The sequence below is a fragment of the Otolemur garnettii genome, unplaced genomic scaffold (assembly GCF_000181295.1).
Source record: "Otolemur garnettii isolate 467f Iridium unplaced genomic scaffold, OtoGar3 scaffold00143, whole genome shotgun sequence".
Taxonomy (NCBI): Eukaryota; Metazoa; Chordata; class Mammalia; order Primates; family Galagidae; genus Otolemur; species Otolemur garnettii.
Genome location: NW_003852538.1, coordinates 2,746,324 through 2,773,754, shown reverse-complemented (window position 1 = coordinate 2,773,754; position 27,431 = coordinate 2,746,324). Strand labels below are relative to the sequence as shown.

The window sequence follows — 27,431 nt, the reverse complement described above, 5'->3', positions numbered from 1 at the left end:
TACACTATAGGATTGGTAGACTTTATACTATTTTACCTATAAAGTGGCTGGTAAGTATTAAGCACTACAATGCATATTGTCATGTTAAAACTAGAAAAACTAAGGATAGAGATATAAGAAAAAATCTTAATGCAAGTAACAACAGAAAAAATCCATATTTTACCTTATTTTTCTAGTCATTGGTCTGGAATTTTTTTGCCATTTAAAGTCTTATATTTGAAGTTTCATTTATTATGCTTATTATCAAGAAATATCCTTAATTTCCAAAATCTCCCTTAAATAATATTTATAAAATGCATATGTCATGTCACTGCCTATGTTCATTTACATCAGCCAATCATAATAAATAACTATTTGAAGGGGCACGGGTAAAAAATAATTTGACACTATATAGGTCAGCTCTCTTATTAATAATAATAAGCTCGACATTTACATAACACCATTTGTACAGCATTTCATATCAAGTCTCCAAACATTTATTCGTTAATACTTCCAATATTTCTTTGCATTATTTGGCAAATACTCATCTCCATTTTACAGACTTACAAAGCAAAGCCCTAACTCATAAAGTGACAAGAACCTGGTGACTCAAGTTTTCTAACTCACAGTCCATTTCTATTTACTAGGAAAAGAGAAGAACAGAACATGTAGCAAAATCAGTTAGCTGCCCCAGGAGCAAATTATCTACTTGGCACTTGGGTCTTATCTGCTCCTACCTTTTTATAGGCGATCCAGTCAAACACCCTGTCGATATCTGTTGCCTGCAGCACTTCCTGCGACACTGGGTGGGAACTGGCCAGACCGTCCAGCAGCATCACCTCGTGCAGAACATCTGTCAGAAACCTCTGCTTTTCCTGCAATATAGGAGATGGGCGATGTCACAGGTGACTCGGGAGGAGAGCAGAACTCACATGACAACATACACAGGTGAGCGTCACCAAGCTGATGCTGATGCCCGGTCCTACATTGCACGGATCAACTCTAAAGATGGAGCTGACAGAAATGCCCAGTCGACAAAATGCCCCTTACGTCACTTTGAAATGAAGGTAGTTAATTTGAATATAACATGAAACAAAATCAATGACCTGCATTGGTCCCTACCTGGGTAAGAAACAGTCAACTCTGTGCTTTAACGATGGTTAAAGCAAGTTTGGACAGTGGGCACACAGTGAAACTTAAAAGATTCAGGATTACTTTTTACATTCTATAGTGTTAAGAGTATAATTCCAGTCCCAAATTTCCCTTTTTAGGTAAATTAACATGAGAATGCTAGCCCTGTGCTATGCGTGTCATTTACTTCCAGTGTCATCTGAAAAGCTTGTTGTCTCTCTCTGTCCCTCCTGCCTTCTGCAGCCTCCACACACACACACACACACACACACATCACACGCACACACCACAGAGGCCCACAACACACACACGTTTATTTTCTAAAAGAATACCAGGAGATCATAACAAACAATAAAAGGCACCACTCATTTCAAGTTGGATCATTTGTAAATTCAGAATATTAAACATAAGTAGAAATTGATAGGTCTTAATAATCCATTACCATATAGTAGTGAAGACAAAAAATTTTAAGACTTCTAGTCTCTGAATGTTGAGACATCAGATATTTGCTCTAATCAAAGCTGATTTGTTATGTTAGAAATAAACTGTAAAGAAAAGGTACTTTTCTGTTGTTTGTAAGAGAGTCTGTTTTAAAGAAACACCTTGGATTTTGTTAACAGAAACGCTGGCAGCTAATAGTCCTCCTGGCCTCCTGCCTTCATTGAAGAAAGAGGGAAAGAAAAAAGAAGTTGCAAGAGATAACAAGGGCTAAATAGCGGCTGGATAGTTAGGACCCGAGGAGTATCATTACAGAGATTAAAGACCCATGCTTAAATTGCCCTAGCTAATTCTGAGCTCACTCCTGGAGCCTTCTAGTTTTGAGCCAGCAGATAAATAGCAGGTTATTTCTGAGTGAGTCGTAATTTCAAGCTGAGAGTACACCAATCCTGGGTTTAAGGAAATGGGGAACAAATATACTAAGAAAAGAATAGGTAACTGGGCATCTGTGTGTGTGTGTCGATTCAAATGTGGCTTGACAAAAACATTTTTATTCATCCTCATTTGCTTGCAAATTTAGTATGTTTCATTAATTAGCCATCCAACTATACAATGTAACTTTTATTTTCTAATAGATTTTTTTTCATAGTCTACAATCTGTGTGTCTAATTTCTTCAGCCCTCTTTGTTCTAAGAGTTTGGCCTCAGTGGTCTTGGCTCCATCAGAGGGCTACCTGGCAATGACTGTATCCCAGAGGGCTGCTCTAGATCCTACGAGACCATAATGAGAAGCTCAAATTTAGAGTGAATTACGTGACAAACACAATGTACTCTAATACTATATGTACTTCTTTTTGAATTAATTTCCTAATTCTAGATGAACTAGAGACAGCAGAGTTGGAATTTGTTATTTAAAATTTTAAGATCAAGAAGGTTTGTATTTACATTGCTCATTTGAAGGACACTAAAAAGCAGCAATAGGATCTCAAACAAGTAGCCCAAACCTAGAGAATAAAGACAAACCATGTACCAATTCCAAAATCAGAATGGTAATATTATTTTAAAGCAGATACCCAATCTTATCATTTGTCCAATTTTAAAATATAGATTAAGATTACCTGCTATTAGATTAGTGGGAGAAATTTTGAAATGTATACTTATACCTCAACTTGACCAATGACTACTTTATTTATAAGAAATACCAATTAAAGATAGGATTTCATTCTGAAGATAAAATAATGTTCAGCACTTTAAATAGTGATTGGTTGCTCTTCCTTAAGTCACTTAAATAACTTGATCAAAAATCATAGTGTAAAATGAACTTAAAACAATGCTTTATTTAAATGTTATTTTTTAACAGTTAACAACAATAAGTACATATTGAACAGTGTTAAAATTTACTAAATATATCTTGGTTTGCAGGAGATGTGATTTTTCAAAATGATATAAAGCAAAGGGCTATTTAATTTTAAAAATAGAATCAAAAGTAACTTTCAAAGAAGAAACTTCCTTATAAAATAAATATAAATTATATATGATATATTGTTTCATGCTTCTGGAGTAAAACAAAAAATAGACCTTTGCCTAGTCAGTAATATTTAAGTAAGCAGTGTTTAAATTTAGAAATGTCAAGTCATTAGCAGAAGATTCACCTTCCACTTTGTGGAAGAGAATAATATTGTGTAATCGAGAAAAAAAGGCTTACATACAGTTAAGAAAGAAAGACAGGAGAAAAAGCCTGGCAGGAAAACACTCCCCAGGCCTGGAAGAGGGGATGCCTTAAACTGAGGAGTTAAAAGTGAAAATTCTAGCCAGAGGCAAACACCATTTAACAGAACTACAAAGAGTTTCCAGCAGAGAAGGTGCTAATTTTTTATAAAGACCTGTAACACTAAAAAATGATCTTAGCTTGTCAGCCCTGTCTGCCGCCCTCCTCACCATCAAAATCAACAGCAGCAGCAAGAGGGAAAGCTGCTGGTATTGGTTAATTACTCACTCTTCCTGAAACTCTGAGAGTGTAGAAACAAGGGAAAGAAATTCTAGCTTTAATGTGAGATAAGATAAAAGAGTTTGCCACCCTGAATGAAATAATAGTTCTCTCTTACAGACTAGAAGTGGTACAGGGATTTTGAGAAAAACATTACTGTAAAATAGATTGATTTATGGAAAGTTTCATAAAAGAGGTAGAATTTGATCTGATCCTTGAAGGAACGTTACAGTCTGGTGTGTACGTGTGTGTGTGCACAGGGCACCCACATGCACACAAAGCAATAACGTGTTTGTGCTGAGTATCTAACAGGGAGTTATCACCTTGCAATGCATTTTAAGGTCTCCTTTTTAGGCAATCTGCCACTTCAGAAAAGCAGCATATTGGCAAAATGGGAAATTTCAAAAATCTGTTTAAAAGAAGTCCAGTGTTAACAGTGACCAGAAATTCTACCACCTTAGACACGTAATAGACATCTTGTACTCCTTAGAGTTGTTGAATATGTGCCTATATTTAAATAGTTCCAGTATTATCAAATATTTCCATCTCCTTTCAATTACTGCCAAACATGCATTGCATGTGAATTTTTGGAGGCCCATGCAAAGGCATTTCAGAAAAGGAAAGTGTGAGGAAATGGAGAGTTGAGAAAGAACCTGATGGGAAAAAAGAAGCAACCACTCGTTCATTCGCTAATTCATTCACTTACAAACACATACACATTCCTACTCTAAGCCAGATACTGTGCTGCACTTGGGGAGTAACATACGAGCAAAACCTGCTCCCTACCCTTAAAGATCTTGAGAGTCAAAGGGAAAATACAAGAGAGAGGCAGATGAACAGTAAACTGGATTATAATAGGACGGATGCTACAAAACGCAGAGGATAAAGTGATTAATTAGTCCAGGAAAGGCTTCACAGAGGAGGAGGCATTAAACAGGGCTATCGACGGATGAGGGATGAGGGTTTGTTTACTCAGATGAATGGGGGAAACAGTTTCAACAGGGCAAATCCAAGCAACAGAAATGTGGGGGGAGAGGAAAGCCACTTGTTTGAATTCTCAATTCTCACGATGAAGAGTTTGGTCTTAATAAATAGTCAGTAGCAGGCATAATGACATAATAAAAGTAGTTACTTGGGAAAATTGTCTGCTGTATACAGGATGGCTGGATGGATGTAGAGACAGGAGACAGGAGGTGGGACGTGGCAATGGTGTGTTAGAACAAGGTATTGCTGGAAGGCTGTGGTGCCTGAGAGATGTTTTGAATGAAAAAGTCAACCAAGGTTTAGATTTTGATGCCATAGTCTGCTTAGTGGATGATGAAGACGAAATACTCTGAGATAACTACATGACCTTTAGACCTGATGAAATTTTTTTTAAAAAGGGAGAGGGACTCTCGACAGAATGGGGAAATGGAAAAAAGCTTAGTTTGGAAGAGAATCTAAAAAGACCAGTTTTAGACATTTTGCAAAGAAAGTAACAGTGAAAATCTAAAAAGAGATGTGCTACAGGCAGCTGAAAGCAAAAGCCTGGGTCTGAGATAAGGGGCAAGTGCTAAAAATCTCTCGGCAGTGAATTACAGAAATATAAATGGAGGTGCAGAAAGAATCCAGTCTTTAAAAATTATTTCTTACATATCAGCATTCCATATAGTGGTATTTAGCAGGACATGTGAATGGAATTGTTAATAATTGTTATCACAGCATTAAATATACCCGGGAAATTATATTCCTTGATATCTCAAAAGGGCATCTGCCTGGAGGTCGAAGTCTGTGGGGTGAAAAGAGACTATGCCTGGTCTAGCCACGGTCCCTGTGATGGGTGGGAAGGCAGAAGTAACAGACGCCAGCACGCTCCCAGGGGAAGGCTGGCTGACTTTAGTGAAGATCAATTCCAAGCAGATACTTTCACACTATGACCAAAAAAAAAAAAAGAAAAAAAAAATCAGAGAATAACCTAAATCAAAATCAAACCAGCAACACAGAAGAAGCAAGCCAAGACGGAGACAATTCAAGTAGTGGTGAGGTGTCCACAGGCACGGAAAAGGCAGGAGAGAATCTGAAGGCAGGTAAGGGCAACATCAGAGCAGCCCCCAAGGACACAGATTGTGAGGAGGGTGCGCCTGGGGCTGGATAGAAGTGGCTGTTCTGCGGCTCCGAGGAGAAGGGCAGGCACACCGCCCCGGTGCAGTCGGTGACGGAGACCTCGCTGGATGCATCTGCCATTCACTAGCCGCATGACTTTGACAAGTTACTTAAACTTCACAGATTTCAGCATCCTCATTTGCAAACAGATGTGGTTCTGCAAATTCAATAAGAGAGTTAGTTCTCCAAATATTTATTAGGCACCTGCTAGATTGCAGATGGTGTGCCTGGTCTGGGGATAGGGAGGAAGAAAGACATGGGTCATCTACACAGACCTGCTATGGGAGTAGAAGCACAGGTAATGACAAAAACAAATATTAAAAGGTAAGTCACCATATGCAAAAACGGAAGTAAGTACAGGATACAGAGTCACTACACCAAGTAGTCTCCGATCTGTTCTCCCCAAGAGAGGGCAGAGTTTAAATTGAATTTTAAGGCTAATTTGTGTTTTCTAGAAGGAATGGCAGAAAATGGGGCATTTTGGACAGAAAGGGATTCATAGAGACCTGAAATAGCTTGGTTTGCCTGGGGGACTGCAGAGTTGTATGTGCAAAAAGCAAAGAGCTTAAGGTGGTAAATTAATTGCTAGTGACAAGAACCAAATCAGCAAGGATTCTCCATGCCTGACCAGGAAGCAAGGGTGAGGAAGCGCCATCCTCAACAGACCCACATTTGGAGAGATAACTAGACTGATGAGCAACTGGAAACAGAGAAATGGGACAGTATTGCACAAATAGTTCACAAATAGCAAGCAATAAGGGCTTTGTCTTCATGATCACAAAATACCAAGTCAATTATTTCTCCAAAATTTAGTGCAATTTTATAATGACTAATGGTGATCAAACAATGAATTTACTTTGGAATCCAAATGTACAAATTAAATGCAGTTAAAAACATAATGTAGACACAGATATGTATAGAAATACACATATACAAATATTTTCAGTATTTTAATTTGTTTATATAATGCTATCTTATTCCAATTTTAATTGTTTATAGTACCTGGATAAATCTCTTGCATACAGAAAAGGCATTTTTCTAATCTCTGGAGTGAAACCAATAAGAATGTCTGACTAAAATTATTTGAACAATACGTCTAATGCCACGTATGTTCCCCACTACCTCACACACAGGAAGGATTGAACAACACGATCTGATGCCACCCATGCCCCCCACTACCTCACACACAGGAAGGACGTCCTATGTTAGAGGCCAGGGAAACAGCTGATACACCATTCCTGCCTCTTAGCCACTACCATTATGCTATGGAAGGTAGATACAAGTACAGCCCCCCATCAATGCCACTTGACGGGTGCAGTGTTAGCACAAAGTACCGTGGGAAAATGAGTGAAAGAAAGCAGTGCTTTCTTTCCCAGGACCATGTTGATTCAACCTTAATTGATGTATCACAAAAGGTACAACTAAGATATGCCTTTACCTTGCTGAAAATTTACACTGCAACAAGATAAAGAGCCTTCAGATTCCATAAGTGTAAATGCCATAGGAATCATTACTAAACTGAACTTGTGTGCACAAAGCCAGCACTAGGGGTGCAGGTGTTCACAGCATTGCACAGCCGGACTTTTCTTTTCCATGACCTGGGTTAAAGTAGAGAAATATGATCAAGAATTCAAAAAAGAAAAGTAAGTTTACTGGGGGAAAATCCCCATCAGTTTTCATCTATGTGGAATGACATCCATCTCTACAACTTTGTGATTATCGTCTTTTGTAAATATATAATACAATGGATATTTGTGAAAATTATAAATTATTTGGACTGCAAGTTTCTGATAAACGCTTAAAGAAAATTTCACTCTGTTTAATTTATATATTCTTACTGATTTTTTTATGAAGTTCTAAAGTGACCAAAAGTATTTTAAGCTTTACCAGTGGAAAGTTAGCTAGATTTACTAGTGAAAAATATCATCAATCAGTTAACTAGTTAAGATTTTATGCACAGCTAAATCATATTGATAAATGAAATAAAAGTAAAATCCAGTAAGAATAAATGTTGCTTCCATATATAGCAAAGAACTTTAAAAAAATACCATTTCAAAATTTCATGTTCAAAATGCACTTTGCCCAAGACGTTAATAATTTTCATGAGCATCTGTTAAGGTAGTCCATTTATATCAACATCAAATTTGTGTAAACACACTTACATACGGTAAGCATTACAGAATAATTTTTACATAATTACTATGAATGCCTGCAATGAAACAAACATGCTACTGAAAAGTTTACTTCTGTATTGACCTAGACAACCTTTTACAGAAAGGCGCACCTGAACACACGACTCCAGGAAGATTCCCATCGATCGATATAACATGATTCTGGGATTTCACATAAGCTTTTACGAAAAGTAACTGAAATAATGTGTTCCATATGTTCTTCTTTCTTTTTTTTTTTTCTTTTTTTGGAGGGACAGAGTCTCACTTTATCACCCTTGGTACAGTGCCATGGCATCACACAGCTCACAGCAACCTCCAGCCTCCCGGGTTTAGGTGATTCTCTTGCCTCAGCCTCCTGAGTAGCTGGGACTACAGGCGCCCACCACAGTGCCCGGCTATTTTTTTTGTTGCAGTTTGGCTGGGGTGGGGTTTGAACCCACCACCCTTGGTACATGGGGCTGGCAACCTACCCACTGAGTCACAGGCACTGGCCTATGTTCTTATTTCTTTTAACCACCTAACACATTCAATGCAATGCCCACCCCCAAATTCCCTATGATGCCTTAAATCAATGCATCAAGTAGAAGAGTAACTATCATTTTATATGAATATCTTGGATGATTTTATGCACCTCTCATAATCCCGGATAGCCCCTGCACATAGTCCTGTAAACCGCTATACTCTCAAACATGCTGAACCCAGAGAAAGTGGGTTAAATTGCCAGTCTCTCAGCGGCTACATCCTTCAGCTGCCTCGTGTTTTCTTTTTAACATCCAAGCTGAATGTGTCATGTCTCGTATTGTCCAAGATGCGATGCAGCTAAGGAAAAATGCTAAGATGGAACACAAAATGTACTTCATTATATACAACTGAATTGTCATTCCACAAGCTTACTCAAGAACCGTGAAGATATAGCAATATTGACACAGCAGAAGTTATAATCAGTCACTCAGGTTTTTATTAATCATGATAAGCCTGGGTGGATTTTACAGAATAATTGTGAATGTGTTTCAAATAATGTCAGTCACCGTAATGTCTCTGAACAGGTTGCCTAATTACACAGCTCATTCTGATTTTAGCAGCCCAAAATATCACTGTGAAGGATTTGCATATGCTCTGTGCTTTCATGTAACCCCCTTAGAGCACGCATGTCATTAGCTTCCCTGGACTTTTGATGATTTCTGTTTTTGAAAAATATGAATTACGATTGTATTATTTTCAAAATAAATTGTATTGTGTAAATTTAAGGCATGCAGCATGATGTTATGGGGTACATGTAGATAGTAAGAGGGTTATTACTGTGAAGCAAATTAACATCTGTGTGCCTGTCATCTCCCACTGACCCATTTTTTTTCTTGTGTGGCAAGAACAGCTGAAATGCACTCATTTTGCATGAATCCATGTACGGTATATATATTTTTTTACCTGAAGTCCTCATGTTGTACATTAGATCTCTAAACTAGCCTGTCCTCCTGCATACCTGCTGCTTTATACCCTCTGACCTGCTCCCTATTTCTGCCACTGACATCTCTCCAAATAACTGCTTCTCTCTCTCTCTCTCTCTCTCTCTCTCCATATATATAGTGATATATACACATATATATATCACTCAGCATAATGAGCTCTAAGCTCATCCATGTCGTAACAAAAGATGAGACCTTGTTTTTATTTAGGGCTAAATAACATTCCATCTTTTATGGAAGTCACATGGCTTTCTTATCCGTTTCTTTTCCAACAGGCACTTAGGTTGTTTTCCAATCTTGCTATTGTGGCTATTATAAAAAATGCTGCAATAAATAGGGGACTGTGGCTTATCTTTACAAAGGAATAATTTCACTTCTTTTGTGTATACACTAAAAGAAATGAAATGATAGTTCCATTTTTAATTTCTTTAGAAACCTCCATACTATTTTCTATAATGACTATACCAATTAGTCTACATCCCCACCAATATTGTATAAGAGTCCTCTCTTCTCCACATTCTCACCAACATTTATCTTGGGACTTTTTTTTTTTTTTTTTGAGACAGAGTCTCACTCTGCCACCCTGGGTAGAGTGCCATGGTGTCACTGGTGTCATCATGGTTCACAGCAACCTCAAACTCCTGGGCTCAAGTGATTCTCTTGCCTCAGCCTCCCGAGTAGCTGGGACTACAGGTGCCCACTACAACACTTTCTATTTTTAGTAGACACAGGGTCTCACTGTTGCTCAAGGTGGTCTCCAACAATCTGTCCACCTCGGCCTCCCAGAGGGCTGGGATTACAGACGTTCTCCCCACAGGCCTGTCTTGTGAGGTAGTCAAGGTCCCAAGTGTGAGGTTACACCTCATGGCTGCTTTGACTTGCATTTCCCTGAAGATGTTGAGTGTCTTTTCATTTGCTTGTTGGTTATTTGTATGTCATCTTTGAAAAAAATATGTATTTTACTCATTTTTAATTGAGTTATTTGTCTTTCTACTATTTAGTTCTATGAGTTAATTGTGTGTTTGGAGCATTAATACACTATCGGATACATGGTATGCAAATATTTTTCCAAATCTACATGCAGATATTTAATTTTGTTGGTTATTTTCTGTGATGCACCGAAGCTTCTTGGTTTAAGGTAGTCTCTTTTATTGATCTTTGCTTTTGTGTCCCAAACTTCACCAAAAAAATCACTGCCAAAGCCAACGTTCAGGAGCTTTTCACCTGTTCTCTTCTAAAAGTTTTATAGTATCTGATCTTTCCATTTCCATCTCTTATATATTTTGAGTTGACCATTGTGGATGATGTAAGATAAGAACCTCAATCATGCAATATCTTTCTATTTATTTCTTTTCAATTTATTTTCTGTATTTTATAGTTTTTAGGTGTAAAGATATTTCACATCCTTGGTTATATTGATCCCTAAGTATTCCCTAAGTATTTCTTGATGCTGTTATAAATAGGATCGTTTTCTTGATTACTTTTTCATTTAGTTTGTCATTTGTGCATGAAAATTTTTGTATGCTAAGTTTGTATCCAGCAAATTTACTAAATTCATTTATTAGCTGTAACAATTTTTCTGTGGAATCTTTGGGAATTTTTACATATAAGATTGTGTTATATGCAAGTAAAGGTAATTTTATTTATTCCTTTCTGATTTGGATGCTTGCATTCCTTTTTCTTGTCTGATTGCTTTTGCTCATATTTCCAGGTATATGTTGAACAAAAGTGGCAAGAATGGACATTCTTATTACTGAATCTAAGTGGGAAAGCTTTTGGGTTTTCTCCATTGATTATAATGTCAGCTTTGGGGTTTTCATTAATAGCCTTTATTATGTTGAGAAACATTCCTTTTATACCTGAACTGTAGAGATATGATATCAATTGTGATGATCCTGTGGTATTTATCTTTCAATCTGTTAATGTGACGGATCATACCCTGTTTGCATTCGAGGGATAAAGCCCACTTGGTCGTGATGGATAATTTGTTTAAGGTATTGTTGGGTTCAATTTGCTAATATTTTATTGAGGATTTTTGCATTAATGCTTATCAGAGAGATCAGCCCTTAGCTTTCCTGTCACGACTTTGCCTGGACTAGGTATCAGGACGTTGTTGACCTTTTAAGATGTGGTTGGAAGTATTCTCTATTTTTAACAAGATTTTGGTAGAATTTAGCCTCGGAGTCATATGGTTCAGGCATTTTCTTTGTTTGTGTTTTTTTTTTTTTTATTTCTTCAGTTTATTTGTTATCAGTTTGGTGAAGCTTTTTATTTCTCACTGACTCAAATTTTTCGGTTGTATTTTTTTTTTTAAGAAATTGATCCGTTTCCTCTAGGTCATCCAATTTGTTGGCATAGAATTGTTCATAATAGTCTTTTATGGTCCTTTTTATTTCTGAGGGAGTCATTTAATACTATCACATTAATTTTTTGTTTTATTTAAGTTTTCTTTGTGTCTTAATTCAATGAGAGAAGGACTTGATTTAGAAAAAGACTCTTAGTCTTATTGCTTTTTCAGTTTCTGTTTTCTATATGATTTATTTCTGCACTGAGTCTTAGTTTTTCATTCCTTCTGTCAATTTTGGGTTTATTATGACCATCTTTTTCTAGTTCCTTAAAGAAATGTTAGATTATTTATTTGTGATTTTTCTTACTTTTTTTTTTTTTCTTTTTGAGACAGAGCCTCAAGCTGTCCCCCTGGGTAGAGTGCCGTGGCATTACAGCTCACAGCAACCTCCAACTCCTGGGCTCAAGTGATTCTCCTGCCTCCGCCTCCCAAGTAGCTGGGACCACAGGCGCCCGCCACAACGCCCGGCTATTTTTTGGTTGCAGCCGTCATTGTTGTTTGGCGGGTCCGGGCTGGGGATTCAAACCCGCCACCTTAGGTGTACGTGGCTGGTGCCTTAGCCGGTTGAGCTATAGGCGCCAAGCCTTACTTTTTTTAAAGTAGGCATATATTGCCATAAACTTTTCCCTTAGAACCACTTTTGCAGCTTCCCATAGGTTTTGGTATGTGGTGTTTCCATTGTCATTTGTCTTGAGATATTTCTAAATTTCCCTTGGTTTTATCTTTGAGTCATCAGGTGTTCAGGTTCATGTTGCTTAATTTCCATATATTTGTGAATTTTTCAAGAATTCCTGTTGTTTATTTCTAATTTCCTACCATTATGGTCTGAAATGATATTAGATATTATTCCAATCTTCTTAAATTTGTTAAGACTTGTTTTGTGGCCTATCATATGGTCTATACTAAAGAATGTTCCATGCATGTTAGAAAAAGGAAAAAAAAATGATATTCTGTAGCTATTAGGCAAAAAGCTCTGAATGTATCTGTTAGGTTCATTTTGTCACATACAATTCAAGTCCAGTATTTCCCTACTAATTTTGTGTCTGATTGATCTATCAATTGTTGAAAGTAGAACATTGAAGTCCCTTAGTATTATTGTTTTGTTATTAATTTCTCTCTTCATGCCCATTAACATTTGCTTTATGTATCTAGGTACTTTAATGTTAACTAAATATACATTTACAGTCATATTCTCTTAAGAAATTGCCCCCTTTATCATTAAACAGTGACTTCCTTTGCCTATTTTGTTTGCAATTTAAAGTCTATTTCATTAGATATAAGTATACTCCCTTTTGTTCACCATTTGCATGGAATATCTTCTTTCACTCCTTCATTTTCAGCATGTATATATCCTTAAATTTAAGCACATCTCTTTTAGTCATCATAGAGATGAATCTTATTTTAATATCCATTCAGCCATTATATGTCTTTTGATTGACATATTCAATCTATTTACATTCAGGTTATTACTGATAGGTAAGGACTTACTAATGCTATTATGTTGTTTATTTTCTGGTTGTTTTGTAGTTCCTTTGCTCACTGCCTACCTTTGTGGTTTGACAATATCATTCCATAATAAACTTTGATTCCTTTCTCATTTGTACATCTGTGTAGTTTTGTTTTGTTTTTTGCTTACTATAAAGTTTCTTATAGTTATAATTAACTATTTTAATCTGCAAACAACTTAACTTTGCTGCATATAAAAATTATGGATTTTCACCATCCCTACTAACAATTTATGTTTTTGAAGTCACAATTTACATATTTCAATATTATGCATTCCTAAACAACTTATTGTAGCTTTAGTTATTTTTTTTCTATCTTTATTTATAAAGAACACAACTCTCGACTCAGACACAAACACTCACACATTCCAAGGAAGAACCCTTTGAAAACAGCAGAACTGAGAATGGTGGGACCTTATGTAACACCAGTCTGGTGCCACAGACTCAGGGGTCACTGGGAATGTTTTCTCAGATATGACATCTCACGTCAAAAGCTTTAGTTATTCTTAACTGTTTTGACTTTTAACCTTTATACTAGAGATATGTATGAAGTCTGACAAATAAATTCTCAAACTCATCCTAGAAAAAGTGCTATATACCTCTGCTGAATGGTCACATTCAAAGTATTCCCCTTCAGAAGCTATACACCAACACCAGTACCTAGCTGAGCCTTCAAAGCAATGTTCAACTCTTTTTTGGAATGGACATCAAAGCTGTAGTCACATTACTCCTGATGTCCTCAATGTCATCAAAATGTCTTCCTTTCAATATATCCATTATCTTTGGGTAAAGAAAAAGTCATTGGGGGCCAGATCCAGTCAGTAGGGAGGATATTATTTGTTGACTTGCTAAAAACTCCCTCACAGACAGTGCCATGTGAGTTAGTGCCCTGTTGCAATGTAAGAGCCATGAGTTGAGTTTTTAGCCAAGATTTTCAGTTAAGATTTTCCTGTTATGCTCTCCATATTTACTTGGTCTTCTACGCTTCTCACAATCAGCCAGCAGTGTTGATGTATATTTGATAAATTTTTGCTATGTTTTTGTCAGTTCTGCTTGTTACTGGTCACTCTGATCTCTCTTCATCGGTGACATTCTGTCTCCCCTCATAAAAACATTTAATCCATTTGTACACTGCTGTTTTCTTCCTGGCATTATTCCCATAAACTTGGACTAACATGTCCCTGATTTCACTTCCACTCTTGCCAAGTTTAACAAGAAATTTACAAATATTTGTTCATGGCTCTAATTTAAGCTCTGACATTCTTGCAATGGTACAGAAAAATACCCAACAACAATCATGAACACTGATAGGTAAGGATATACTATCCTATCCTCAACAAGATACCACCACACACACACATAGAAACAAACACAACTGGCTCAGCACCTGTAGCTCAGCAGCTAGAGTACCAGCCACATACACCAGAGCTGGCAGGTTCAGATCTAGCCTGGACCTGCCAAACAACAATGACAACTCCAACCAAAAAAAAAAAAAAAAAAAAATAGCCGAGCATTGTGCAGGTGCCTGTAGTCCCTACTTGGGAGGCTGAGGCAAGAGAATCACTTACGCCCAAGAGCTTGAGGTTGCTGTGAGCTGTGACAGCACAGCACTCTACTCAGGGTGACATAGTGAGACTCTGTCTAAAAAAAAAAATAGCAAGGAAAGAAAAAAAGAAACAAACACAACTGTAAGACACTGATATACCAAAATTATGAAACTTTACTGAGTTGTTGGCATAGTGCCAACATGGTGGCAGGTTTGTGAACTTAATTGTCAGACCATGTATGATTTGCACACCACCATTACAATATTGGAGTATTCTGGATTTGACTATGCATTTACCTCTGCCATAGTTACATACTTTAATATTTATTAATGATATTAATTATCATCCTTTCATCTCTGATTGAATAACTTCTCTAAGCATTTCTTATAAAATAGGTGTAGTAGTGATAAATTCCTTCATTTTTTTGCTTGTCTGGAAAAGATTTAATTTTACCTTCATTTCTAAAGGACAACTTTGTTGTATATAAGAATCTTGGCTGATTGGCTGATGCTTCTTTTCTTTTAATATTAAGTATATCACTCCATTCTCTTCTAGACTGTAAAATTGCTGCTGAGAAATCCACTGATAGTCTAGTGGAGATTCCCCTATATGTGACTTGATGTTTTTTTCCGGTGCTTATAAAATTCTCTCTTTATCCTTGACTTTCAATAGTATGATTATAATGCATCTTGGAGAGAACATCTTTAGGTTGTATCTGGGGATTTTTGAGTTTAATAAATCTTTATGTCTGTATCTCTGTCAAGATTTAGAAAGTTTTCAAAAATTAACTCATTAAGTAAGCTTTCTCTTTCTCTGTTTCTTCTCTCCTCTTAAAAATTGTTTAATATGAATATTTGTTCACTGTCATGTCCTGTAAGTCTATAGGCTGTCCTCACTCATTTTTATTCTTTTCTTTATTTCTTGCTGGGTGACTTCAAAGACTTATCTACAAGTTTACATATTCCTTCTTCCACTTGATGTAATCTGCTGTTGAAACTCTATATTGTGGTGGTTTTTTTTTTTTTTTTAATCACATTGATTGAATTCTACAGCTCCACAGTTTTTGTTTGGTTCTTTTCATGATATCTGTCTTGTTCTTAAATTTTTCCTTCAGAACATGAATTGTTTTACTAATTGTGTTGAATTTTCTATTTGTATTCTTTGTATCTTGGTGGTTTTCCCTATGATTATTATTTAAATTCCTTTTTAGGCAATTTGTAAATTTCCCTTTCTTCAGGGTCTTCTATGGAAAAAGGATTGTGTTCATTTGCTGCTGTCATGTTTCTTTGCTCTTTCCTGCGTTCATATCCCTGTGTTTATATTTGCATATCTAGTAGTACAGTCACATCTTTCAAACTTTACAGAGTATTTTTTAAAGAGAAGACTCACATGCAGATGGCCCTGAGTGTCAAGTGTACAGGATGAGGTGGCTCTGGTTCCATGTGGGTACAGTAATGTAGTTTCTGTGTAGTTTCTTCAGTTGTTATCAACATCATTGATGAATGAGAATGCCTCAGTGGCTAGGACCACAGGAGTTTGTGAAAATGATGGTGGCTGCATGGGTTATTAGGGCAAGGTCTTTAGGGATCTTTCTGTTCTTGTCTTCCCAACAGTGAGGAGACTTATTTGATGGAATCCTTCTTGGTCTCAAGGTTCATGTGGCCACAGAGCTGTGGTGGCACTGGTATCCAGAGTGAAGGTGCTCAGATAAGCAGTGGAGCTGGGCCCCTGGACTCAGGGACTTAGAAAACTACTGTAGCACCTGTGAGATGCAGGTTAACTTTTAAAGGTAAGAGTGGACCTGGTTCTCCCAGTAAGCCAAGGATTGCTACTCTGAGGCACACCCCAGAAGCTTGCTATAGTTTTGATTCTAGAGGGCAGGACATAGCAGCAATAGCAGCAAGAAGAGATTTTCCAGAGGGTCACACCCCAGGGAGCAAGGCACAGCTGCAACTTGGAACCTGGGCATAGTGGAAGCTCAAGTGCTGCAGGATGAGTTAACACAATGCAGTGACCCTGAGTCCTCAGACTGTGGAACACAGCTGTAGCCCTGGCTCTATGAAGCTGGGTAGAGCATCAGCAAGGACCCAAGAAGTTCAAGATGTCACTGTGGCTTGAGACCCAAAGTTTTAGAGCAGTGCAGCAATGACCTGCTCCTCAGAAAGGAGGAGCATATTAGTAATTAGAACTGTGAGGGGGCTAGTCAAGTTTCAAGTAGACAGAAGGGCAAGATTTCACAGCTCAACTAAGCCTGTGATTCCTTAGTACATGAGATTCTACATTTTCTTGGCCATAAAACGTGTAACTAGGTGGATTAGAAGAACTCCCAGGTCCCTTAAGGAGGGAGAAGGGCTATAAGTCAGCTCTGATGCTGGAGGTACAACTGCTATCCTGTGCCCAAGCCTTAGAGCCCCCAGGGGATGGGGTGCTGCCTCATGTGTGGCATCAGGAAGGGGGTGAATGCTGTGGTATATAGGAGGCCTAATGTCCTCAGAGGGTTGGATACCACTATAACCTAACCTTTAGGGATTGGAATATAGGGGATGGAGCAGTTCTGCACTAGCTTGTCCCTAGGAGCTTGGAGTAGCAGCAGCTCAGCCCAGAGTGGGCACGCTACCCATGAGCATGTCACAGCACTGGCACAGCCTCAGGGATGGAGGGCCACAATCACTTCTCATCCCTGGAGTGGGACACAGCCCAGCAGTGGCTCCAGTTCCAAGAAGGCACAACACAGTAGTAGATTGGTCTGCACTGGTGGGAACAGCAGTACTCCATGTCTGAGAGTAGCTCAGTCTGTAGACTCTGGAGAGCTCATTTAGCTGAGCTCTGAGTTTCTGAGTGTTCAGAAGACTCCTCCTGTTACAGGAGTTTTCAATAACAAAAGCTGCATTGCTCCTGGTGGTGATAGAGGCTACCTGGGTCCTCTTGCTTACTTTTTCCTCTTCATCCTTAGCTGATTCCAACTAGGGCAATGGAGTGGCAGAGGCGAGGCAGTTCCCTTCCCTTCCTTAGGCAGCCTTCCCGGGTCTCCGTGCTCTGCAGGATTTCTGCTATTTCATTGCTGCTTTACAGAGTTATCTTTACAGAGTTATCTTTTAGTTGTTTTGGTCAAAATTTACTCATTTATTTGTTCCTTGGGGACCTTTTATTGGGATAGAGTGCTAGGAGCTTCTAATCAGTTATATTGCTAATATCCCACCTTGAGGATTTACTGATATCTTTCCCTCTCTTTCCCGTCAAACGCTTATCCTATGTAGTTTCATATGTTTCCAATTAGAATATCCATTTTGTAGTTCAGTGAGTTAGTTCCCAATATCAACATAGTAACTGATATAATCCTTCATAAATGATGTGTTGATGTTTGTTTCATAATGCTCTATTAATTTTTGACCAGATTTTTATTGCTGAATTCCTCATATATGCTATACTTGGAGCTAAATGCTGAGAAATCACGGTGAAATAAAAAGTCCCTAACCTGATAAAGTATATAGTCACGTAGGGGGTACTTGCTTCCTCTCCTTTACTGAAAAACCTGAATTCTTCCCTTCTCTTCCAGATTGCCACCTCAGGTTCCTACCCATAAATTTTAAGTTTCTGAAAATGCCTCCTTCACCTTTTCAATAATCTTATATCCACTCTGGAAGTCAGAATATTTCCCTTTACTGCTGCACTTAAACTTTTTCACAATCTGGTGAGGAACATCAGTGAAACCAGCTTTGCCAATCTTTTTGATAGTTTCCCCACTCTTTCTGTAAGTCCAAAAGAGACTCCTCCTTTCAGAAGGTGTCTCCAATCTTTTGCAGACACAGCACTTAATATGTGATTGATAAAATGTATTTTAGATTATTTTTAAACACATGACTAATCATCTTAAACAGATTTAATTTCTGTGTAACATTTAATAGAAACTTTCTCATACCATTCAGGTCTGAAAGAATTCCCAAGATTTGCTAATCAACCCAGAAGTTATGAACATGGTGGCTAATTTGCTTTATATTATTTTAATTTTTAAAATAAATAATTCAAATGATTTTAATTCTGCAGGAAAAAAATCATATTAATTAACTCTTACTAATTTATAAATGGATTTTATTAAATAGCACATTTAATAGCTATTTAATAAAATCACTTCCATTATTTAGTAATATAAATGGTCAGTTCATCAAATAACTTATTCTGATAAAGTTTACACTTACCATATCATAGAAGTCTTTATCTTTCCACCAAAAATAAAAAGCATTATCTTTTTTTCACATGTTGAAGATTTACTAACCCATAGCAAACCACTCCAGAGCACGCAGAGTACAGAAGACCCAGAACATTAATCATATAGAGTGGCCATAAAATCCATGTGCAATTTCAAATTGCACACAAAATTTATGGCCACCCTGTATATATATGATGGTATTGCAGAGTAAACTATTAAAATATGTACAAACTTATTGTATAATAACTATTCAGTACACAAAATCCAAACTTGCAATCCACTTATAAAGTGCAAAAAGATTAAAATATTATCATCCTAGACTAAAAAGTGGAATAAGGTATGTTCAAAAGTATTATAAGAAGGGAAATTTCTTTGTTCTATTTTTTTCTTTCTTAAAACATCTTTATTGACATGCAATGAAGTATACCTACTTAAAAGTGTGCAATCTGATAAGTTTTCACATATGTATACACCTATAGAATCATCACTAGAGTCAGGACAGTGAGCATACCCATCACCTCCAAATCTTTACTTGTGCCCTTTTATAATCAACGCCTCTCCTCTACCCCCACTCAAACTGGTCCCCACTAATTTTTTTTTTAGATCCTATAATACCATTACACTTAACTACCTGATAGCAACAATAATATTGGCAAAAGTATAAGAGTAAAAATAAAAAAATTCATTAATTCTTAAAACTGTCCCATGACACAGCAGCCTAGGTATTATGTATATAGTTTGCATATGTAGAAACAAAGTCATACAGCTATTAAGTAGCAGAGAGTCAAAAATCCAATCCATGGGATGGGCAGAAAAGAAGACTTGAACTTCATTCTAGGAAAATGGAAGGTAGCATAAGTCTGACAATAAATAACCTACCTAAATTGGCCAAAATAGGCCTGTGAGACTTTGAGGGCATTGATGTTTCAGACTCATTTGAGAGTTTCTCATCGCTAACAGAGAAAGTATCAAAAAAGGGGGCATCCCAAAATATTTGCTAAATAATGAAAAATGAACAAATCAATATAGATTAATCCCTGGAAATATGTGGACAGTTAGGAGTCAAGAAGTGCCAAGGAAATGTTTAACAATAAATAGAAAAATATCTTGCTGTAGGAGGCCAAATTATTTTTAAACCTTGTCTTAAAAGTAGGGAAACAGGGCAGTGCCTGTGGCTCAAAGAAGCAGGGCACCAGCCCCATATACTGGATGTAGAGGGTTCAAACCCAGCCCCCACCAAAAAATTTTTAAAAAAGTAAGAAAACAAACTTTGTTTACAGTTTTACTTTTAATGAGTCAACACCAATAGTGTATCCTGTTTCAAGTACTTCAAATTGGACTGGTCGGTCATGCAGATAGTTAGGAACAGAATATAATCAATGCCTAGTTTTGCTCTGAAGGCAGTCGATCTAAACGTATCTTTAATCACACTACTTAGAAAATGAATAACACTTATATGAAAAATATTCCAGCATACTACCACCACTACAATCAAAAGAACATAAATCTGCTTTTAAAATTGCCAGTCATCCAAATAAATCTGTAGTTTAAAGAAAGAAGGTGGAGGACTCAAAAGCAAACTTACCTGAGCAGAAAGATACTCAAAATCCAAATGTAAGGAAGCGGGCACCTTAACTAAGCAAATCTGAGCAAATACCAGAGAACACTTCTGATCTAAGTAATATAAAAATTACTAGGTTGCTAAACGTCCTTGTTGTTCCATGATTTGGCTCATCCTTTGAAACTTACTGTAGCAAATTTTGTTTTCCAAATATTTCTATGAACAGTCTGATTGAGGTTATGGCTGTTTCTGAGCTACTCCACAACAAAGCAACTTCTGATAAGGCATGGCCGGTCAGCTAAGAGCGAATAGGATAGGATAGGATAGGATAGGATAGGATAGGGTAGGGTAGGGTAGGATAGGATAGGATAGGAATCCTATATTGATCCACAGTTACTAACTAAAACCACTACACGAAATATAAACACAGTGTATATAAGAAACTGATGGACCGAGCTCTATGCTAATATTACTATGCGGTTTAACCCATAGAAATTAGCGCAATGAATAGTTCATTTTAGGTGCTTGAGAATTCTGGCAAAAATTTAAAAAAAAAATGAATGAAATGGCAAAAAAACATGGCAGCAGTACAACAGACTAATTCATATAAAATGATTGAGGGGATAACAGTTACCAGCACTTAAGAAAGGCCTTAGTGACGTATAAACAAAATCCAGAGAAGAAAAAATTAAATGATGAAAGGAATTAATTGGGTACAGGTGTTTTTGAAGTGAGTTCTGCAGGGGCGGGGGGGAAGCTTCCCACATATCTTCACCTTTAAAGACACAATATGACATACACTGACAAAAATAAGACTCCAATCGTTAGAATTTTATTTCATCAATCCCAGGAGAACTAAAAAGCTACAGATATAAAAACTTTCAAAAGGGGCTTACAAAGATTTGTGAATGGTAGGTTGAATGGTACATCCACAGAGATTAGTCAGCTCAGTGTCAAAACATGTTCTACCAAAAAAATTTTTTGGATTCATAAATGAAGAGAACTTCCTGAATGGCAGACTGAACAGTGACCTCGTCAATGCAACACACTGTAGACAAGTAGGAAAAGAGATTATCCCAAGAACTCTCAAAGAATATCTTATTCTCTTTCATAGAGAATTGGCGTATGTGAGTAGCGTCTACGGTAAATGTTACATACATCTTTATTATCGTGACTGTTACAGGAGCAATGGAGGCAAAATCTTCATCAATCTCAAATTATCTTATTGCTTCTTTTTTACTTTCTCTTCACAGGAAACTTCTATGGTTTTTTATTTGTATTACTACTTTTATTTCTGACATCCTTGTCTGGTAACATCTGAACAGTATTAAAGTAACCTTGATGGAAAGGGGGAGGAAAAGCCCCATAAAATGATACGGACTGAGACAATCACTCTGTGCTTGGAAATGGTCGGTATTCTAATGTCTTTTAAAGCCTATAGCTGTTGGGTTAGAGATGACTAATAATTAGAAAATTAATGAATTATCCTTCAGTTGTCCTCCCAGTCCCCAGCCTTCAGTTGGGGCTGCATTCGTGTTAGGGGCTGTGCAAAGCAAATTCTTTTTCACCTGAGAAGTTGCTCAGTGATATGAAACACTGAATGATTGACATGTTATAGGAAGATAACTTTTTCACCAGAGATGGTGAAAAGGACAGATAAAATTGTGATATTATCTGCCAATATTATATGTTAGAAAATAATGATGCCTAAAAGAAAATTTTATCGTTGTGGTATAATTTCTGGCATTACCAACTTTCTGGTTCATCAAGTAACCTATGATAATTTTTAGCAAACTGGGATACTCGGCTTACAAACTGCTTATACTTCAAAAGAGAATGAGTAGGTTCATTTTCTCTGCAGTATTCCTAGAGATAACATGGCCTTGAATTGTTGTTAGACTCCAGGTTTGGTAAGGGTTTTCTGCTTTAAAAATGTCTGATTTTGTAAATTTATTGGTCGGTTTTGAAATTCCTAAGGAAATGTAAAAAGACCTTGACACCATGCAAATTTGGACACGGTTCTCAAAAGAAATAATTTATTCCACAGGGAATGCTCATTTACCTTTTATCTCTAGCTTTAAAATATATAAAACCTGAAAGAGTATCTTTCTGGAAAAAAATGAGTTGCTTTTTAAAAAAAAAGTATCCTTTAAGTATATGTATGAAATTTTCAAATTTGCAGCTTTGTTTTAAATTTTAAATATTCACCCAGAAAAAAATTCAAAGTATTATGACTTAAAAACTCTCCCAGATACTTACTTGAATTGATAGAAATATATATGAATATATTTGAATGCTACGAATTATGTTATTTTGCCTTCCTGAGGATATTGTACTCAGTGAAAGCTGGTATTTCATTTGAAGCAACAGAAGAAGCAGGTTTCCATTTCCTGAGACTTCACACACCTTGATGTCATAGAAGCACTTCAGAAGCTTCCACTCCCCAGACTGAGAAGAAAAAGTCTTGATTTTTAGAAAAGAACTACAAGTGAAACCAAAACAAAAATATGAATATAAAATTCAGTTGTACTGAATTTATACTCAAAAAATGTATTTGTGCTATAAAATTTCTAAATCAAAGTACTCCAACAATTAACAGATGCTTGGCCAACCTTACTCATTCCTCTTTCTAACAGATGCCCTTAACGTGGGTACCACTATGATAATAGGATTTTGTAAAACGCACAAAATTAGTCTGAAAATGAGGGGAAATGTAGGCTGGGTGTGGTGGCTCCTGCCTATAATCCCTGCATCTGAGATGCTGAGGTGGGTGGACTGCTTGAGCTCAAGAGTTCAAGACCAGCCTGAGTCAGAGTGAGACCCCCATCTCTAAAAATAGCCAGGCATTGTGGCAGGAGCCTATAGTCCCAGCTACTTGAGGCACTGAGGCAAGAGGATGGCTTGAGTCCAAGAGCTCAAGGTTGCTGTGAGCTGTGACGCCATGGCAACTCTTCCTACTGAGTGAGACTCTGTCTTAAAAAAAGAAAAAAATTAAAAAGAGGGAAAATGTAAACACAATTTATTGTTGAATTAACTTTAGGAGCTATTTTAGCATGTTGGTGGAACAGGGACAGTTCTTCTTTTAATTATTATGCCTTGCTAGAAATTCCTAATGGCTCTTTAGTGCCCTTGGTGAGAAGCCAAGTGCCAGGCACGCTTAACACGGACTTTCTTTGCATTATCCACATTTGTACACTTCAGAGTTCCTGTCAGATCCCTATCCCCGGGCTCCTGCCCACTGGGACTCCTCCCGACCGTGCTCAGTGCGGCCAGGGCACAGGACCAGGTCCCACTGCGGCCTCCCGCTACCCTCATCCTGCACCCTCCTTATGGTTGTCACAGGCTGCTTCCCCCCAACACCAACAGCTGCATGGACCACTGATGCTGGGGAGACCCTGCCTTTCTCCCAGAATAGGCAGCCATCAGTCTCCAGTTTCTCTTGAAAGGAAAAAATATGTTTCTATTCTTTCAAGAAAATATGTTTTCATTTTGGGAAAAAAAAAATGTTTGCAGAGTGAGGAAGGGAAAGGGGTAAAAGGAATATAGAGTCAAACAAGAGGTCTGTTTTGAAGACGGGGAGCCCAAGGGGCCCACATAGGCATCCCTTCCACTTTCATCCCCATCTTTCAATGTAAATGTCACTTGTGAAATACTGAACAGGATGGAAACCAAGAAAGACCCACGGTCTAGCCCGAAGAAGCCTTTGAATTTCTCACATTCAATAGGTGTTAGTCATTTAAGAATAAAATATTAAACAATTAAACCCTTAGATCACCTTCTAATTTACTTCTTCTGAAGAATCAAATATTATATGTGGATTTGGGTCACAATTTTATGGAAAATCAAAAGAATTGCACATGCATTTATTTGATATTCAATATTAATACAGAAGGATTCTAATAAATATTTAATTCCCAAATGATCTATCTCTAACTCCATAGCTCCATTTGGTGAATATATTTTTATATTGATGAATTATAAGCAATAGCACAAATATACCAATTATAGTTGGAATTTATATTAAATACTGTTTTTTTTTTTTCTGAGACAGCGTCTCACTATGTCACCCTCCCTAGAGTGCCGTGGCATCACAATTTACAACAACCTCCAACTCTTGGGCTTAAGCAATTCTCTTGCCTCAGCCTCCCAAGTAGCTGGGACTACAGGCCCCTGCCACAATGCCCGGCTATTTTTTGTCACAGTTGTCATTGTCATTTAGCTGGCCCCAGCCAGTTTTGAACCCACCAGCCTCCGTGTACGTGACTGGTGCTGTAACCACTGTACTACAGGCACTGAGGCTAGTTTTTATTTTTATCCTATTGAGGAAACACAATAATATTTAATATGTCTGCCATCAATAGCACACCATGACCTGATCCATCCAATGACGTCCCTACCAGCCAGTTTTGATAAAATAACATCAAGTGAAAATCCTAGCCCCATGAAATATGTCTGGTAGGCTAAGGAAGCGGTTTCTGATGGTCTTGACACTTATGCCAGGTGTATGAAGGCTCATGTGCCTGAGAATAGTCCTTGTTGGCAGTATAGATAAGAACTGATTTGGAGACACTGAATCCAGACACAAAGTTTATCTTGTCATCTATAAATAGCTGATAGAAATCCAGAGCGTCTAATGGATTATTGGGGTTGGAAATGCCAGAGTATCTGTACATGAAATCAACGCACCTTCCTAACAGAGATTCATTTCCTAGGTCCCTGATGCCCACTCATATTTGTACAGAAGCTCACGCATTTCAAAGACCTCACATCTTATTTTATCTTCACAAAAATTACATGAACTTGCTAAGTCAGGATGAGGTAGACAGGGGACAAGTCTTTTTCTTTGGAATCTGAATTTCTTATTTCCCATCTTTCCCCTGATCTGACCTCATACTACTCCTAAAGGCTCATATTCACGAAATGATAAAAACTTGATTCGTTTGTTGGGTAACAAAATAATCACCAAAACTTTTATTGCATCTAGTCTTCCTAATGTAAAAACTAATAATTTCTCTATCAGAAACTGTCTCTGGAAATTCACATACACACAACCTAAGACTTTGCTAATGGTTAAGCGAGTACCAGGGTGTAAATCAGAACAGCAGCTTCCTTAACAGCACTATGTAATTCTGGGTTTCTTTACTGCTACTCTATAGAGGATAGATCGTCATAGAAATCTCTTTAGAAAATTGAAATTGTATTTCAGAGCTTGAGCCCTGGTGAGTAAAAGTGATGAAAGAGCTGTTTTTGCGATTAGAAGCAAGAGAGGTCAACTTCCTGAATCCCGTTGCTCCTGACACGAGCCTGGCTTGTGGTTTTTCTCCGTTAGGCTCAGCTCTTGGGAAGCCCAAGTCACACACTCGCAGACCAGCTCCTGCACTGTCACAGCCACAGGAGTCCCTGCTGACCCGGCCGCCCGCTCTCGCTCCGGAGTGTCCCCTCCCTCCTCTGCTGATGCTCTTATGGGAAACACCGCTGCCCGGCCTGGAGCGCGGAATGGCCCCCCTGGTCTGTGCGGCTACCCTCGTTCTTGAAATTTCGTTTGTAAAGAAAATACCAACGATAGACAGAGCCGCGCATTGTTTATAGAGTTTCCTCCTATTCTAGATTTTGTGAATTTAGCACGTTGGGATATTCCACAAACTAAAGAAAACCACTAAAAAGCAAAGAAAGCATTTTCAAGCCTTGTAACGTGAACATGAAGACGCGCGTTCTAAGATCTGCTTCTCCTCGCTACTTTTCATGCGGTTAATTATTCTTCCATTCCTTACTTTGCTAGGGTGAGCTTTCTGTGTCACCAAATTGTGCCATCATTTTCATTAATCAATTATTAAATATGGATTTATCAATAAATCACTTAAATACCCTAATCGCTTTGAGGTTTTTGTACTTCTAGTACATGTTCTGTGCTTTCTGAAGGGCAGGGTCTCAGATGTGCTATGCACACTCTATGTGCATTTTCAATGCCATCTACAGAAATCTTCTCCAGAAGACCTACATCTACACGAAACCGTGCAATGAGGAATATGAAGAAGTATTCAAAACAAAATCCAGAAAACGGACATTGACGTGAAGAGCTATGGCCAGGCTAAAGCCATCAAAAGCTGTCAGTTTCCATCCCATGTATAATTCTGTTGATTACTTTTTAATCTAAGATGTATTTTTTATAATGATGAATAGAAAGGATTTTATCACAAGTAGCTGAAGGAGCTAGAAAAAAAGCATAGCAGTGTGCATAACATGTCATTTGTAATAAGGACATCTTTTAATATTGAAACATAATGAAATTATAAATCAGTAATAATCCGCAGCATAATGAAAATTAAATGAAAAATTTAAATGAAGTTGGTACAAAGTCATTTAAAAGCCAATAGACAACTTTTGGAAATGTTTTAGTAACCTTAAGCATTTAAGGCATAAAATCTCAAATTTGTTAAGGAATGCTTTAAATAATATTGGATGGTAATGGTGATTTTTCTTTCAAAGTTCTATAGAGGTATTTTAATCAATTTCAATGCCAAAATAAAACGTGAAGTAAGATTAAAATTACATATAAACATGCTACATAAATCTATAAATAAATCTAGTAAACTTATCTAGTATCTTTATTACCTTTATAAATACAAGCAAAACTGAATGAACATAGTTAAAACATACAAATACAGCATTATCCTGCTAACAGCTCTTCCACTACAGAAGTAATTTCACATTTTTTTACTCAGCAGGAGCCAGTTAAATTTATGGCAGAGAAATTCTATGATAACTTACTGAAGACTTCCTATTTTGCCTTGGTGTATATGCTCTTCAAATTATACTTGGATTAATGACAGACAATTAGACAAACACCTCTTATTAATAATATTTTAAAACATCAAAAGAGTGCAGTATAAAGATATATTGAAATGTGCAAGCAATACGTCCATTGATGGATGGTGGAAAGCAAAGGTGCTATGT

At 37.3% G+C, this 27,431-nt stretch overlaps 1 protein-coding gene across 1 annotated transcript in view; it reads right to left on the bottom strand.

Annotated features, from left to right (window-relative positions):
- TRHDE (thyrotropin releasing hormone degrading enzyme) overlaps positions 1 to 27,431 on the bottom strand; it is a 422,821-nt gene that overhangs the window by 160,686 nt on the left and 234,704 nt on the right. Inside the window, exon 6 of the mRNA XM_012810852.2 lies at positions 717 to 854. Within this exon, the coding sequence (XP_012666306.1) occupies positions 717 to 854 (138 nt within the window). The remainder of the gene's footprint in view (positions 1 to 716; positions 855 to 27,431) is intronic.